At 33.9% G+C, this 17571-nt stretch overlaps 2 protein-coding genes across 3 annotated transcripts; both read left to right on the top strand.

The window, feature by feature from the left end:
- The first annotated feature begins 3897 nt into the window (after positions 1-3897).
- On the top strand, positions 3898-8048 carry LOC107955206 (DEAD-box ATP-dependent RNA helicase 18). 2 transcript variants are annotated; one of them, XM_016890936.2, is made up of 11 exons: positions 3898-4319; positions 4548-4784; positions 5098-5358; positions 5581-5660; positions 5757-5862; positions 5966-6079; positions 6224-6322; positions 6460-6549; positions 6639-6745; positions 6830-6973; positions 7420-8048. In XM_016890936.2, the coding sequence occupies exons 1-11, from the start codon at positions 4047-4049 to the stop codon at positions 7688-7690; spliced, it is 1782 nt and encodes a 593-aa protein (XP_016746425.1). In that variant the 5' UTR covers positions 3898-4046; the 3' UTR covers positions 7691-8048. The 2 variants fall into 2 exon arrangements, 1 of the variants encoding a protein (XP_016746425.1); XR_005912553.1 differs by having other exon boundaries at positions 3950-4319; positions 6859-6973; positions 7420-7459.
- Positions 8049-8098: 50 nt separating this feature from the next.
- Positions 8099-13208, top strand: LOC107955207 (cytosolic endo-beta-N-acetylglucosaminidase 1). The gene is given in 10 exon segments (XM_041092020.1): positions 8099-8582; positions 8585-8793; positions 9279-9416; positions 9661-9770; positions 9861-9972; positions 10054-10161; positions 11040-11152; positions 11554-11635; positions 11761-11841; positions 12209-13208. Coding segments are annotated over 10 exon segments (2019 nt in total). The 5' UTR covers positions 8099-8287; the 3' UTR covers positions 12980-13208.
- Positions 13209-17571: the final 4363 nt, after the last annotated feature.

The raw sequence follows: 17571 nt of genomic DNA, 5'->3' as shown, positions 1-17571 counted from the left end.
CCGAACCTTCAAAGCACCAAAAATAATGTTTTATTTCTCCAAAAATCGGTGGAAACAAAGTGAGAAAGATGATACAAAAATTTTGTTTTGTTTTAATTAATTAATTAATTAATTTACTTATTTAATCTTTTATTTAACCTTTGAAAAAGTCCATAAATGTCCACTCAACTTAAAAATAGTCTATTTACTAACCAAGTGTTCAAATATGTAAGTTCCATAGCTATTTAGTGCTTTTAGCCTATAGAACTCTAATTTTGCACCTTTTGCAATTTAATCTTTTTTTATTGAATTAAGCATGCAAACGATAGAATTTCTTAATGAAATTTCTATACGGTGTTACTAACATGCTGTAGACATTAAAATAATAATAAAATAAATATTTTGATGTCAAATTTATGGTCCCGAAACTACTGTTCTGATTTCACTGAAAACTGGCTGTTACAAGAGAAATTAAAAATGAGAGATGGGTAACAAAGGTGGATGTTGTGGTATTGGCTAGGTAGTGAGTTTATGGATTGATAGATGGTGGCTCGACTTAATGGATGAAAGTCAATGATAGAGGTGGCATGGTGATTGGACTGTTGAAAGGGGTTTGATGATGCACAGTGGTGATTAGAGGTGCTCATGGGCCGGGCCGGGCCAGGTTCGGACCGGGCCCATAAAAAAATTTGGCCCGGCCCGAAATATGGGCCTGACATTTTTCCCAGGCCCGGCCCGAGAAAAAAATCATAAGCCCGGGCCCGGCCCGGCCTGGCCCATTTTTTAATAAATACCAAAAATTTATTTTAAAAATTAAAAAAAGTATTTTAAAAATATTTTAAAATATTTTAAAATTAAAAAATAAAAAAAAGTATTTTAAAAATATTTTAAAATTTAAAAAATGTAAAAAATAAATATATTTATTATATCGGGCCGGGCCCGGGCCAAAAAAGTGGTGCCCGAGGCCCAGCCTGTTTTCTAAACGGGCCTCATTTTTTTGCCCAAGCCCATATTTCGGGCCTATATTTTTACCCAAACCCTTCAATATTTCGGGCGGGCCGTCGGGCCGGGCCGGGCCGCCCGGCCCATGAGCACCTCTAGTGGTGATAGTGCACAAAGATATGACAATAGGTTAGCTGAGAACAATTTACTGATGATTTTTTTTCTAAAAATCCAATTGCTAAACGCTCATTCTCTATTGCTGGTGTTGTTTTCTCTAGGGGTGAGGAAAACTCTATTCAACTCAAAAAAATCGAAAAAAATTTCGAATTTCAAGTTAAACGAATCGAGTTATTCGAGTCAATTCGAATATTTTTTCAAATTTCGAGTTCAAATCGAGTTTGGTTTTCGAATTCGAATAACTCAAATAAATCAAATATCAAACTATAATAATTTATATTATTACCCCAAACTCCAAAACCTCTTCACTTTCCTCCTAAAACTTTTACTCCCTCCCACTTTTTCCACCCTCTTCTACCTCAAACCCATCCCCCCCCGGCCCTTTTTTTTTAATATTTCCCTCCCAAAATTTTACTCCTCCCATTTTTTCTCCCCCTCCCCCCCCAATTTTTACTCCCTCAACTTCCAAAACTTTTTATTTTCCCTCTAAAATTTTACTTCTCACCCTTTACCCCCAAATAAAAAAAATTAAAATCATCTAAAAAAATCCTAAACCTAAATAATAATAATTTTATTTATATATACTATTTATATTATTAAATTAAATTTCACATTTTGTACTACTTATATTATTGACTTGTTTTATCATATTAAATCTTTATAAATTTTTGCTAAAATTGAATTATTGATGATGCCATAAAATATTCGTGTTAAAATTTTATGTTGGTATCAATTTCATATTTTATCTTTAAGATAATTTTTATTAAAAAAATCACATTTTTTACATTTAATATATTTTTAATTTAAAAATACATAGTGACAAGAATCAGAAGATAATTGAAGCAACTAAACAAGCAAAAAAGTTAACCTGTATATAAAAGATTAATAAATAAATTATAAGGGGATAAAAGTTAATAACAAATTTGATTACGGTGGGTGACAGTGATTATAAGGACCTAAAATAAAAATTTTTAATTTAACTAGAACAAGTATATTTGATTCAATTCGATTCGAATTACATCTTACTCGACTTGATTCGAGAAAATTTCAAATCAAGTTAGGATAATAAAATATGATTCTTCAACTCGATTAACTCAAAATTTTTTCATTCGATTCGATTTGATCGAACACTCACCTCTAATTTTATCCTATAATTTGAGAACAGTTGGCATGAGATGAAACAATCTTGCAATTGTTGTTTAGCTATCCAAAGACTATTGCTATATTGGTATATTAGGGGTGGTTGGTGAGGTCACCACTTGCCCCAAACAGTTAAAAAGGGATCAAATTGTAAAACATAAAAATTAAAGTTATTTTTATAAATTTTCCTTTTAATTTTTTTGAAACTTTTTTTTTATAATATTTGATTTTTTTTTGTAATTTTATAAAATTTAATAACATGTTTATAAATTTAAATATATAAATTCAAAATATTATAATTTAACATTAATGGGCTAAATTCAAATTTTTTTTCGGTATTGAAATAAAATGAAAATATCTATAAAAAACAATTAGCCCAAATTGGAATCAAGTTTTAAAATTTTTATAATTTCAATCCATTAAATTTACTAAATTTATTTTAATTTTGTTTAATAAAAAAATATGCTACAATGTCTGTTTTTCTAAAAATAAATGGTACTTTTTTTTACAACTCTATAAACCTTTTAATACTATTTTATAAAATATTAATTTTCATATTAAAAATTAATTTTTTAAAAATCATAATAGAAAATTATTTTAAAAATTTTGGTAAATTATAAATATTTTTATTATTTTATAAAATAAAATTTTAATTAATACTCATAACTAAATTCATGCATTGTTATGGATATACAAACTAATTTAACCTATAAATATTAATATAGTCCCCATTTTTGTGCTTATGAGTGAGCGTCTGATCGAATCTAGTAAAAAATTTTCGAGTTAATCGAGTTCAAGAGTACTATTTTATCATCCTAACTCAAATTCAAATTTTTTTTCGAATCAAGTTGAGTGAAATGAAATTTGAGTCGAGTCAAATCAAGTGAAATTGTTTGAGTTAAATTAAAAAAAATTAAACATGTCAAGTAAAAATATTGTTACAGTTAACTAATTCCATATTAGAGCACAAAATTTGAAACCATATATATTTGAAAAAAATTTAAAGAAACAAAAAGATACTTGAGTATGATAAATTTGAATTATTAATTAGGTACCCAAAGTTATTATTTTAGAAATTTTTAAAATTTTAAATTTTTTTATATATTTTTAGAATTTATTTAAATTTTATAATTTTAAAAAATATATAAAATGTGAAATATTTATTAATATTTTGAATTTTAAAAATTATTTTAAAATTTTGAAAAATATTTTGATTTTTTTTGTAATTTTTATTGAGAGAGACCAATTTGCTTATTTTCAAAGTTGACAGGGACCAAAAGTGTATTTATATCAATCTGTTATTCGAATTATTTAAATTATTTGAGTTATTCAAATTATGAAATTTAACTTGACTTGAACTCGAAACTCGAATCGAGTTGACTCAAATAATTTGAATAACTCGATTCGATTAACTTGAAATTTAATATTTTTTTCTATTTTTTAAATAATTGAGTTTTTCTCACTCTTATTTGTGTTATTTATTAAAAAAAAAAACACTTATTTCCATTATTGTGTGGGTATGGTATTATAGAGATGATTTTGATGGTAACCTTTGGTATATGATTAATGATTGTACTTTGGAGAATGGGCCAACCCCTCTCAAAGCTCTCTTCAATACCAAAATTTATAAAAGCCTCTAACACTACCAACCCATCTCCCGGCCCCAAAGCCCTTCTTTCATTTGAAACCGAAACGACGGCGGATTCAAGTTCTATTGAAACACCACTTTACCCCACAACAGTTCGGATCCTATAAGTAAGTTCGTTAAAAGAATCGAAAGCGGCGGTAAATTCAACTGCGACACAGCAATGGACTCCAACACACAGAATCCAGGCAGCGCGTTAACCGACACGCGCTTCTCCGACCTGAAGCCGCCTCTCTCTGAACCGGTTCTCGAAGCATTATCGCAAGCTGGCTTTAAATTCTGTACTCCTGTCCAAGCCGCCACTATCCCCCTGCTATGCAGTTTCAAGGACGTAGCCGTCGACGCCGCCACCGGCTCTGGAAAAACCCTAGCTTTCCTTATCCCTATTGTAGAGATTCTGCGTCGATCCTCGTCTTCTCCTCCCAAACGTCACCAGGTTTTTTTTCACTCCCTGAAAATAAAATTTCCCCTACTGTTTTGTCATTAATATGTATTATTTTCTCTTTTATGTTTGGCTGCTGAGAAAATTAGATGAACACTAGAGCCAAAGCTTCTCTATTTTTCTTCTTCATATTTGAAACGATAAACCAGTGGCCCCTATTCATATACTCGAAATTGCCTGATTTAAAGATTAGTTTATTATCAAGTTTTGAATATTCCGCAGGTAATGGGGATAATTATATCACCTACGAGGGAGCTTTCGTCGCAAATATATAATGTAGCACAGCCTTTCATTTCTACCTTGCCCAATGTAAAGTCTATGCTTCTTGTTGGAGGTGTTGAGGTGAAAGCGGATGTGAAGAAAATCGAGGACGAAGGAGCCAATCTACTGATTGGCACGCCTGGTAGACTGTATGACATAATGGACCGGATGGATGTCTTGGATTTTCGTAACCTTGAGGTTGTCATTCTTATTCAAACTGTTGTTATCTTATTAACATGTACGGAAAGTAAGAAATTCTATATTGAAAATGTGCTTAACTGTTGGTTCAATGCTATTGATAGTTTATTTTATCCTCACAATTGAATGTCAAAGATTAGAAAGAAATGCTATCATATATTAACAACAGCTAAATAGTAATTAGCTAGCTTGGTGGAATGTTAAGTTTGTTGATCACACATTTCATTACTTGATGAAAAAACATGACTATTTTTTTATGGTATTCATTTCATACACGCTATTGAATTATCTGTTGCCCTTTTGGTTGGTACAGATTTTGATTTTAGATGAGGCTGATAGGCTTCTAGATATGGGATTCCAGAAGCAGATAAACTATATAATATCTCGATTGCCAAAGCTTCGTAGAACTGGTCTTTTTTCAGCTACTCAAACAGAGGCAGTTGAAGAGCTATCTAAAGCGGGATTGAGGAATCCAGTGAGGGTTGAAGTTAGAGCTGAGACGAAGTCACTGAGTAATTCAGTTTCATCTGAGCAATTAGCCTCATCGAAAACACCTTCAGGCCTTCACCTTGAGGTACACTATACTTTCATCTATTTTCAGTTACCCTTATAATTTTGTTCTTTACTCGATTAAATATTGGCTTTGCTGTTATATCATTTTACATTTTCCCTCAGTCACAACTTCTTTAAAAAATTTTACCATGTTGACATGTTCTAAAATCAATTTTCTTTGAGCAGTTCAAATAGTGTTTGAATTTCCAGTTATTTGTAAAAGTGTTTTATTTTCATTCTGCAGTATTTGGAATGTGAAGCAGATAAGAAAGCATCACAGCTTGTTGATCTCCTTGTAAAGACCAAATCTAAAAAAGTTATAGTGTAAGTTATGCATGAAGATTCCCTCTATGGTTTTTATTTTACAGAAAATGACAATTAGTTTTTGTTGGTTACCATACGATTTAATTATTTATGCAGATATTTCATGACTTGTGCTTGTGTTGATTACTGGGGAGTTGTTCTTCCATGTCTCAATGCTTTGAAGGGATTCTCATTAATTGCTTTACATGGAAAGATGAAGCAGGTAAAATAACGGAGATCAGTATGGCTTGTCCATTAATAGGTTTGGAAATTCGTGAACTAATTGTTGTGTATTCTGATGTATTTAATCTTTTGCTGCTCTATAGACTGCCAGGGAGAAAGCATTAGCTTCATTTACCTCTCTTTCAAGTGGCATTCTTCTATGTACTGATGTTGCAGCACGTGGACTTGACATTCCTGGTGTTGATTGTATAGTACAGGTTGCTTAATATCCAAAAGGCATTTTAAATTTACTAATACATACCTACTTAGAAAATTAAATCAAGGTTACTAGCTGCTAATATTTGCTCGAATTTCTGAGAGATGATAGATGTCTATGGCCTATCTGCTTGGTTCTTTTGCAGTATGATCCCCCTCAAGATCCAAATGTATTTGTTCACAGAGTTGGGAGAACTGCTCGTTTGGGTAGACAAGGAAGTGCCATTGTTTTCCTATTACCTAAGGTGCATTATATGCGATCTTTCCTTGTTTGAGTGTGTGGTTTTTGTAGTTTTAATTTCTGATTTGGAATTTTAATGTAGATCACTGTGCTTATTTCCACCATTTTAATGGTTTGATCAAATTTGAGACATTTTTCCAGGAGGAAGCTTATATAGAATTTTTGCGCATAAGAAGGGTTCCTCTTCAAGAAAGGAAATGCATAGATGATGTTGCTGATGTTGTTCCTCAGGTAAAGAAAATTTGTATTTTGATAACATCTTTGCTACATGTACTGTATTATCATTTCTTTGTCAATTTTTTTTCTTAAACTTGCTTCAGATACGGTCTGCTGCATTGAAAGACCGTGATGTGATGGAGAAAGGGCTTAGAGCATTTGTTTCCTTTATTCGTGCCTACAAGGAGCATCACTGCTCTTATATTTTCAGGTTCTAACTTTGCTTTGCCTTTTTTTTAATTTGCTGCCGCCTTCTTCTACTCTCTCTGTGTAAATTAATATTGTTATCTGACAGATGGAAAGAACTTGAAATTGGAAAGTTAGGTACAGGATATGGTCTATTGCAGCTCCCTTCTATGCCTGAGGTAAAGCACCATTCGCTTTCCACTGAGGGTTTCACTCCAGTTGAGAACATCAATATGGATGATATCAAGTTTAAGTAAGAACTCTTCAGAATCTCCAACTATGCCTTGTTGAACAGATTAACTGGTTTGACTGGAATTAGTGTGAATGAAATTTCTTAAGTACCTATGCTTCTTTATTTGATTCCTTTTTTGGTAGAAATCCCAACTGATTATAACTTTTTTCCTGGAATCCTATTGGAGGACAAATATGATATCCATGTTAAGAATGATTCAGCTGTTAACCTTTTTCTTATAAAGGAGGCCACAGTTTGTGATAAGGGAAGGAATGTAAGATGGTAGGTTTTGAAACTTAGACCTGCTTGATGCCACTTCTCAGGGTGGCTGCATGAGCCACCTGAATTAAGCTTCAATTGAGCAATTAACATTTTACTTATGGCCTTTAAAGACCAACCTTTTTATCTTCACCAATACCTTGCGCATCTAATGTATCTTCTAGTTGCTAATTATGGTAATTATGTAGGGATAAATCTCGTGAGAAACAGAGGAAAAAAAATTTACAAGCAAAGAAAGAACGAGAGCAACAAGAATCAAAACCTGAGAAGCCCAAAAAGGCCACAAACGCTGCCGCCTCTGTCATGAGGAAGAAAACTGCTAAACAGAGACGTGCTGCCCAAACCATTGAAGATGAAGAGGAATTGACCCGGGAATATCGGCTATTGAAGAAACTAAAAAAGGGGGCTATTGATGAAACTGAGTTTGCAAAGTTGACAGGAACTGAAGATTTAGTTTGAACTTTCAAGTATGTAGTTTTGCAGGGTTTGACTTGCCCTTTCCCTTTCTGAATGAAGAGCTTGAAGCTTACGATCGTTACTTTTTCTAGAAGACCAATTCTTTACAGCTCTTTTAACAATGGATTTTCTGGGAAAGTACAGTTTTGGTGCTCAAGTGATGGAAAGTAGTCGCGCAGCATATTGATATGTCTGAATTTATATAATTGTTCCAATCTCTGAATTTTGTTTATTTCACATTTTATTTTGTTGATTCAGTCACAACTATTGTAATGTGTATGTTAGGGGCACCAGATTTATACATTTGATTTTAGAGTGTTAGTGATTAAAAAAAATAGAAGCAGAAAGAGTTTTACTTTTACCTACCTAAGTAGTAAGTACCTCTTTGACGTGAGTTTAATCATTAGTCATTGATAGATCGAACAGTGAAGATGCCAAGTAATTTTTTAGAAAAAGGCAATCAATCAATGTGCTATAAAAGGCAGCAGCTATCCATCTTTAACTTCCGATGCTTTATTTCCTATGGTCAAACAAACTAACTAACATGATGGCACCTTGAAATTTAGCTTTCAAACTCACATCACATGTTCGCCCAAGTCAATGCTTCGCCTCCTACTCTATTTTCTCCGTCTCTTTATAACCCGTAGAACTCTCTTATATCTCCACAATTTCTTCACTTCAATCCTCAAACCCATCACCAATCTCATCGCAAAAATCATGCCCAATCAATCCGATGACCACAACTCCGATCCCCCACCACCACCCTTCGACCCATCAAAGCCCTCCATTCCCATCTCTTACCCCATCAACTCCCTTGAAGACCTTGACTCCGCTTCTTACTTTACTTCTTTTCACTACCCTTTTAATAAATCCACTGTTCCTCTCCATCCCCCAATTCAGCTTTGCCTCCAAGGCCCAGGCTTTTGGTTTGCCATGACATGCAAGGTGGCTACGTCGATGATAAGTGGATCCAGGGTGGCCATAATTCCGGCGCTTACTCCATCTGGCACTGGTATTTGATCGATGTTTTTGTTTATTTTTCTCATAATTTGGTCACCCTGCCTCCTCCTTGTTGGACCAATACTGCTCATAGGCATGGAGTTAAGGTCAGTTCCCTCATTGGAACCTTTTTTTTTTTCTGATTGAAAAGTATTTAATTCGGCTTATTTCAAGTGGAATAATGGTGGGTTCAGCTGACTCAATTGATAAAGCCAGGCGATGTTTGAATTTATGATTTTTCTTTCTAAATGTTTATATTGCTTAAGTAAAGAAATGGGTTTAGGCTAAAAGAAAGGTTCCTTATCTCCATTGGGCCTTAAAAAGAGCTCTAGTTAACTATAATTGCTTTCTTATGAACAGTTTGCTTAAATTGCATTAACAACTGCGATAAATTTTAATGATCTATAGAAAAGCACAATCTTTTTCTTTCCGCTCAATCAAGAAATGGTTTCTGCTCCTTTTCCGGTGTAGCTCATGTGTTATGGTGATCCAGCGTGTTTTGAAAGCTTGTTTCGTTTTCTTTGGATTATGGGATTTTAGAGACTAAAGGAAACTTTATATATGTTTTTTGCCTGTGTCTGTGGAATCTAAGGTATTGGGGACATTTATCACAGAATGGGATGAAGGCGCAGCTATTTGCAAGAAGCTGCTTTCCACAAAAGAGTCTGCTCACAAGTATGCTGAACGCTTGGCCGAGCTCGCTGTTGCTTTAGGCTTTGATGGATGGCTGGTATGTGCTACACAACAATCAAAAAGCTCAGCACATACACACATACACCATGTTACATACAAAGATGCTAAGTTTTTAGGACAAGGAAAGATGAAATTAAGAGAATGTTTGATTCTATTTTGGAGGAAGCATGGCAGTTAGATCATATAAATAAGAGTTCTTCCTTATGTCACTCTAATGTATGGGATCTTCATATATTGGCTGTCCTGTCTCAACAAATTAACCAAGGAAAGCTTCCTTGCAGCTCAATTTGGAGGTTAAAGTGGACATCGGGCAAATTCCTAATCTGAAAGAATTTGTTGGCCATTTAACTCAGACTATTCACTCCTCCCTTCCTGGATCTTTGGTTATATGGTTTGTGAAAAGGAGAAGCCGTGATTTAATTATGCAACATTTTTTGAAGTGTATTAAAATTTTGTCTGATTAAACTTGTTGTTGACACAGGTATGACAGTGTGACAATTGATGGAGAACTTAGCTGGCAAAATCAACTGAATGAAAAGAATAAACCTTTCTTTGATATTAGTGATGGAATCTTCATTAACTATACATGGAAGGTATTTCCTTTAACTTTACCATCCATATGAACCTTAATTTTATCTTTTTGTTACATGTAAAACCTTTTGTATACCTTGCAGGAGGACTATCCTAAGCTTTCAGCAAGAGTTGCTGGTGATAGAAAGTTTGATGTCTATATGGGGATAGATGTATTTGGAAGGGGAACATTTGGTGGTGGCCAATGGACTGTATGTTTCTTACAAATCTTACAATAGTGTTTCTTGCATATAGATATATATATATATATCCTTAATTTGGCTTTTTGGTTGGTTTCAAAAGTCAATTTGGAACCTTACAGTCTTAACATTTATGATTAGCATTTTTAATTTTGATGATGTTTTATTCATAAAGATGTTGATCTCATATCAATATTTCAGAAACTAGATGTTCATTACTATCATTGCAGCTGCATATGGATCTTAGATACAATTATTAATGTGCTGATTGGGAAATTCTCAAAAAAAAAAAAACACAAAATGAGAGCCTGTAGTGTTATACACTTATTAATCATACTTGATTAGGGTGGGGAGCTGATGCACAAATTTGGTTGGGTAGTGATTTCATCAACAGTTGACACCTTACATTTTCTTTGCTTTTCTGGGCAATCTTAGTGGTTTTATATTATATCATTTGTAACAATAAACAAACAGAAAACAAAACATGGTATTGAGTTTTGACCCGCTTTATGATCAGTGCCTGAACTAATGCATCCTTAAATGACATAATTGGTGATGCTTTCATCTTCTTTCTCTCTGAATTTCCATGGCAGTTTGGTGGCTAGAACCATTGCCCTGTTTTGTTTGTATTTCTGATTGACTTGTATGCTTTACATTTTTCAATAATTTACAAGGAAAGTGAATTCTTTCTGATCATCATCTTTGTTATATTACAAGACCAACTGTAATATGAGCTCTTTGCTTGTTAGAAATGCATTCAACCTTAGAGTTCATAGACTTTATCAAATCCATGCTGCAGTTCAAGTACAACCAGTTAGTATTTCTAGTTTCATGCGTTAATTGTCTTTCAATTTGACTGACTGAATCCCTAACAATTCTTTCCATAACAGACGAATGTTGCACTTGATGTGATAAAGAAGGATGATGTCTCATCTGCCGTATTTGCTCCTGGATGGGTTTATGAAACAAAACAACCCCCTGATTTTCAGACTGCTCAAAATCGGTATTGCACATCTTTCGGTCGATTATTATTTGTTATAGAGTGCTGATTTGTTAATATGTCTACTCTTCCCTTTCAATGATGCTCTGGTCCTATACTTTTTAGTTTCGAGAATTTCTTGTTGATATTCTACTTCATGAATTAAACCAATGCCCTAGTCTGGTTTTTAAAGAGTGTCTGCTCTGTATGAGTTTCCGACTTGTATACGGTTTGATATTCTTAGTTTCTTTACTGCATGTATGCAGTTTTTATATGTATATATATACATGCACTTAAATATTTGCTTGTGTATTTATTCTTAATTTGTGAATGGTGGTGTGATCACATTATGTCATAATTTGTACAATTCTTTTCTCATTTGAGTCTTTTCAAAGAGCTTCACCACTAATACTTGGCTTTTGCAGTTGGTGGGCTCTAGTTGAGAAATCATGGGGAATTGTACAAAATTATCCTAAAGTATTACCATTCTACTCAAATTTTGATCAGGTTGCAACCATGTTATATTCTTTGTTCTTTTCGTATCTCTTTCGAAATTAGCAGGCATGTAAAACTTACTGCAAAATTTCTAATGCATTATCTAACCAGACTCCTCGGGCATATATGTATCTCAGGGTCGTGGTAATCATATTTCCATCGATGGAGCACAAGTATTAAGCACTCAATGGAACAACATTTCTTCACAATCCTTTCAGGTACCAACCTCATGGACATCTCATTTCTCTCTCTTGTCTGAATAGAAACATAAATGTTTGTATGTTCTTGTTTCAGCCTTTCCTCGAGTATGTTGATGATCCTACCTCAAACACCATTGATGTCCGCGTTGAGTAAGTGTGCATGAGTCTTTCCTGTTCAAATGATTCAGCGCTATGTATAACGTTCCAAGCCAATTATTCTCAATATATAATATTTGTTCAGTCTGGTTAGCATTTGGAAATCAAATCCTGGCACATTTTGCACATTCAATGAGAATGCAACCTGATAACGATATCATGTTAGATGTTTCAATCCAAGTTTCTTTCAATATTAGCTGTTTAACTCGAATTCCACAACTTGCTGCAGGTAAAATCAGAAGGTAACTCTCAACTGGGTCTTTCTCTTGAATTCTCTTCTGAAATGGAAGGAAAAAAGAAGTTGCTTCTTGCATCCCAGGAAACAAACCAATTCTCTAGCAAATTTGATGAAACGATTGTCCTACATCAACCTACAAAATCAGACACGGCCCCAGGATGGGTTATACAAGAGAGCAGCATTTCAATGAATGGATACACATTAACAGAAATCCGCGCCATATGCTACAGGAAACAACCAGAGAACAGTGAACATAAATCAGAAGCTAGATCAAAAACCACCCAGGATCCAGCAGAATACTTTGCTGTGCTTGGACACATTAGCATATCAACTTCGATACAGAACACAGAATTTCCTCCATCAACTTCCTGGATCGTCAAGGGTAAGGATGTAGAATGGGGAGGTTCTCAAGGTTCAAAAACCCTCAGTCTTAAGATCAGCTGGAAATTGAAAGATGGATGGAGTAGCCGTTTCCCAAGATACAATATCTATGTTGAGAAACTAATAAAACAAGCAGTGAGACCCCAAGGAAGAAAGCTAGAGACCCGTGCTCTAGCACCACCCAATGCTCGGAATGGCAAAACTGAAGTCTCAGGGGAGTACCTTGGAGAATCACAAGTTGAAGCCTTCTATGTATCTGACTTTATCATCCCTTCTGCCATTTCAAGCCTCAAGTATATTATCCAACCATGTGATTCTGGTGGTGCTAGCCAAGTTCTTGATGATGCCCCATTTTTTCAATTTAATGTTGAAGGTCAATGAACACCATCACTTTGGTTCCTCAGCATGAGTATTTACCTCACTTCTGAATGTACGAGCCTTCACTAGTCAATTGTTATTCTCCATTTAAAGAATTAATAAATTATGACATGTTAAGGTGTGCTGAATGTATCATATTATTTGTTTGTATTGTATAATATTACCTACACGTTCCAATACAAATTGTAATAACCAAGTTTGGTTGAATTCGATTTTTCGAATTTTTATAGAATTCGAGTTGGTTTCTCAGCTTCTATGCGATTTTTCATGGTTTTAATTTTATTTAATTTTTTTCCTACATAAAATCGAAAACTGAATTTTGAACCCGATTCCATGCCAAGCTCGTGGCTACCAATTCCATCACCGCCGCTACCCTTAACTCCCGTCTATCTTCCTTGTTGATCTTTCCCGTCACAGTAACATATTCCAACTTTGATCTCTCGGTTGCAAGCCCGCAAAGTATTTAGATGGATGCTTTCGCTGAAGTCGGCCAACAATCTCAATAGTTTATTTAAAACCAAGCAAGCCACAAATTAGTCTCAAGCCACATTATGCTTCCGTAGGACATAGCGAATGCCACAGTATACCTCACCTTTCTCCGAAGGGAAAAATATTTTATTATATAGAAAGCATTATGTAATAGGCCAATTTAGCCCGGGCTTAAAAAAATAATAAACCCAAAATAATAAAACAGAGTCCAAGTCCAGTCCAAAATTATATCATTTGGCCCGATCAGAATGACCCATTACTTGAAAAGGTTGAAGGTCCATCTACAAGTTTGACACATATGGAAACATAATCTTCAAGGATATGCAATCTTAGAAGATATGATTTTGTAATCTTAGATATTTAATTTGTAGATATCCTTTAATCTTAGCCGTTGATGTAATTAATCGGTACCGTTGGATTTGGGGAGGCTCAACTATAAATAGAGGTCTCTCCCTTTATTGTAAAGACTGGAGTTGGGAGTAATAATAATTATTAAGAGTATTCACTCAAATTTCCCTATCTCTTGCGTTCTTATTTTCTTTGGCTTGTTCTTACTTTGTTGATTTGTGTATAATTTATTTATTGATTTGTATATTATTGATTTCAAATCTCTTTTTCCCTTATTATTCATTTTCAAATTCATTATTTTCAAATTTGTTCACATTTTATTTTGCCTTATATTTTTTTTAAAATTCATTGGTCTTTGATTATTGATGCTATTTAATCCTCTATTTGTTATTTTAGTTTTTTATTATTAAATTAATTATTTTAATATTATTAACACTATTATGTGGCATCATTAATCTTGTATCATTATTATTTACTTTTTATGCCTTTAAATTTCAAATTTTGTTATATATATGCATGTATACATACATACGTTTTATAATATATACATATACCTACACATTTTTTAATTTTTATAAATATATATACACATACTTTTAAATATTTTCTATGTTTCATAATTTTATATACATACTTATATATATATATTTTACATATTAAAATATGTATATTTATATATATTTTTAGTTTTTTTTTATAATTCACACACATATATATTTTTCTTATATGTACATATGTATATTTATATTTTATAATTTTTATCCATTTTCTTTGTTATTATTATTGCTTTACTTGATGTTTATTTATTTATTTATTCACATGACTATTATTATCATTATTATATTCTTTAAATGCTTCGGTTTTATTTGTTTATTTACTTGATATTGTGTATACATGATTGATTTGTTTTTTTATTTATCTTTTCATTATTATTATTATTATTATTTTGTTCTTGATCATGCTATTTATATTTACATTATCACAATTGTTACTCTATTATATAATTTTTACGCAAATTCATATAAAAGAGAAAATTTTGAAAAATAAAGGCAATACTTGGTATTTGGAATCTTCGAGAGGATTGAGCCCTAACGTATTGGGTTTCAACTCTTTCGTTGAATCTAAATAATCGAGAATGCTCTTTAATCAAAACATAAATAAAAAGCTCATTATCGAGAATTCAATACGTTGTGTCCTAACGCATTGGATATGACATGTTGTTTTCTTGAGATAAGGATTTTTTTCTAAATATAATAAAGGTAATATTCAATGTTTAGAATTTTGAGAAATTGTGCCCTAACGTATTGGGCTGCAATTTCTTCATCTGACTTAAACAATTGAATATCCTTTTAAATTTTATTGCACGAGGTTTTTTGGACAAGCTCGTTTTTGAGGAAGTGAAATATCATGCCCTAACTTATTGGGTGTGACATTTTATCTTTTCAAAATGAGAGGGTCTTATCGAGTAACTTGTTTTATATAAGTTTTTTTAAAAACAAAAAAACAAAAGATCGTATTTTAAATCTTTTCAAAGTTTTTAAGATACATATTCCCAATCAATTTCTTTTTTGTCATTCTTTACTATTTTTGATAATTTATTCCTTTTGAGCTATGCTCAGAACTAACTTTATTCTTATCCGTTGTTATGACCTTTTTGCAAGCATGTTGCATTGGAATAATGATTAATGGACTAATAAAACTTTCACAAGGGAAGTTTTGCATATTACTCTAGAAGTTTCTAAATAATACAGGAACCTGAGATAGAACTATTGTTTAGAATGCACCATGTTTAAAGGTTGGAAATCTGAAACGGAAGAGTCTAAATTAGGACTTTCTCTTTGGATTTTGTTGTCAAAAACATTGATTGAACAAAATGACAAGATGTCGTGTTGATGACAAAGCTTAAATAAACAAGCAAGCAATGATCACCAGACAATAGGAAGAGGTTTCCTCGGAGAAGAAAGCCTTCATTTGTGTATGAGCCTTTGGTACGATACCTTGGGAATGGTGTAAGGGACCAAAGAGATTTAGATCCTGTATCCTTGAATTGTGATAGGAGAGGATTGAGGAAAAGCCATATATTTCTACCATTGGGTTACAGTGGGAGAACAATGGTACAAATTTTGCGTCCCAGTGGATTGAACTTTGAGGTTTACAGTGGAGGCAATCTGACTAAGTGTTTCTTTGAAAACGCCAGTTGAGCAGGAAGGCATTGTACCACGTCAATGATAAAACCTTAATAAACTTCGAGCAATGATAACCTAAGTGATAAAGAAGGATCATTCTCACAAAAAAATAGCATTCTACATTCATGCAAACACTATTCATACATGTCTAGTCAGGAGCATTTGATGCATTTTGATCATGCCATCCTAATCTTAGGAATAATTAGGTTCATTATACAGGTCATGTTCCTCGAAGAATAGATCGGTGAAATCACAAACCTTTGCCTCCCTGGGTTACAGCGGAGTAGGTTGAAAATAAAAGATCTTGCCTTCCTGTACTGACGGCGAAGCAGATCGGAGATAGTAGTCCTGTCTCCTTGGAAAGTAGTGGAATAGGTTGAAGATTGTAAGTCCTATCTCCCTGGTCAGCAGTGGAATAGGTTGAAGATTGTAAGTCCTATCTTCCTGGTCAGTAGTGGAATAGGTGAATCCTATCTCCCTGGTCAGCAATGGAATAGGTTGAAGATTGTGAATCCTATCTCCCTGAATAGCAGTGGAGTAGGTTGAAAATTATAGATCTTATCTCCTTAAGCAGTAGTGGAGCAGATCGAAGACGGTGAATCTTATCTTTCCAAGGTAGTAGGGAAGCAGATTTAAGCCAATAATCCTATCTCCCTGAAGTTGCAGTAGAGCGGATTAAAGCTGTGGGCAGCGAGTCCTATCTCTTTGGCATTACAGTGGAATAGATTGAAGCCACAACGGCGAATCTTACTTCCCTGGCGGTGTAGTGGAACAGATTGAAGCTACGATGGCGAATCTTGTTTCTCCAACATTGTAGTTAAATAGATTGAAGCCACAACGGCGAATCTTACTTCCCTGGCGGTGTAGTGGAACAGATTGAAGCTACGACTGCGAATCTTGTTTCCCCAACATTGTTGTTAAATAGATTGAAGCCACAACGACGAATCTTACTTCCTTGGTGGTGTAGTGGAACAGATTAAAGCTAAAGGTAGCGAATCTTGTTTCCCTAGCGTTGCAGCGGAGCAGAATAAAGCATAGGGCAGCGAATCTTATCCCCCTAGCGTTAAGACTTGGAATAGCTGAAGTGGAGCGGGTTAAAGCTGTAGGGCAGCAAATCCTATCTCTTTTGCGTTACAGTGGAACAGATTAAGGCTAAAAGTAGCAAATTCGGTTTCCCTGGTGTTGTAGCGGAGCAGATTAAAGCTGAATGCGGCGAATCTCATCTCCCTGGCGTTAAAATTGAAGAAAGCAAGTCTTATCCCCTGAAATTGTAGTGAGGCAGACTAAAGATGGTAGATCTTATTTCTAAGGTTGCAGTAGAACAGATCGCATCAAGTCTTATTTCCCTGAAGTTGCAATGAAGCAGACTAAAAATAGCAAATTTTGTTCTCTTGAAAAGTTATGAGTTACAAATCCTATCTCCCCGGCGTTGCAATGGATTGGATCGAAGCACCAATTCCTATACCTATGAAGATGCAGCAGGATGGAATTAGGCTACTTGAAGAAGAAGAGCATTAAGGTCCAGCACGATTGGGCAAAATTGGTCATTTTTAAGGTCTTTGCTTCATTCCC

The sequence above is a fragment of the Gossypium hirsutum genome, chromosome D04 (genome assembly GCF_007990345.1).
Source record: "Gossypium hirsutum isolate 1008001.06 chromosome D04, Gossypium_hirsutum_v2.1, whole genome shotgun sequence".
Classification (NCBI taxonomy): Eukaryota; Viridiplantae; Streptophyta; class Magnoliopsida; order Malvales; family Malvaceae; genus Gossypium; species Gossypium hirsutum.
This window is presented reverse-complemented; position numbering and strand designations above follow the sequence as displayed.

Excerpts from the sequence above, each read along its gene's own strand:
- LOC107955206 (XM_016890936.2), top strand. The coding sequence starts at position 4,047 with ATGGACTCCAACACACAGAATCCAGGCAGCGCGTTAACCGACACGCGC. Across the intron at positions 4,320-4,547 it reads CTCCTCCCAAACGTCACCAG|GTAATGGGGATAATTATATC; the intron begins GTTTTTTTTCAC and ends AATATTCCGCAG. Across the intron at positions 6,323-6,459 it reads TTGTTTTCCTATTACCTAAG|GAGGAAGCTTATATAGAATT; the intron begins GTGCATTATATG and ends ACATTTTTCCAG.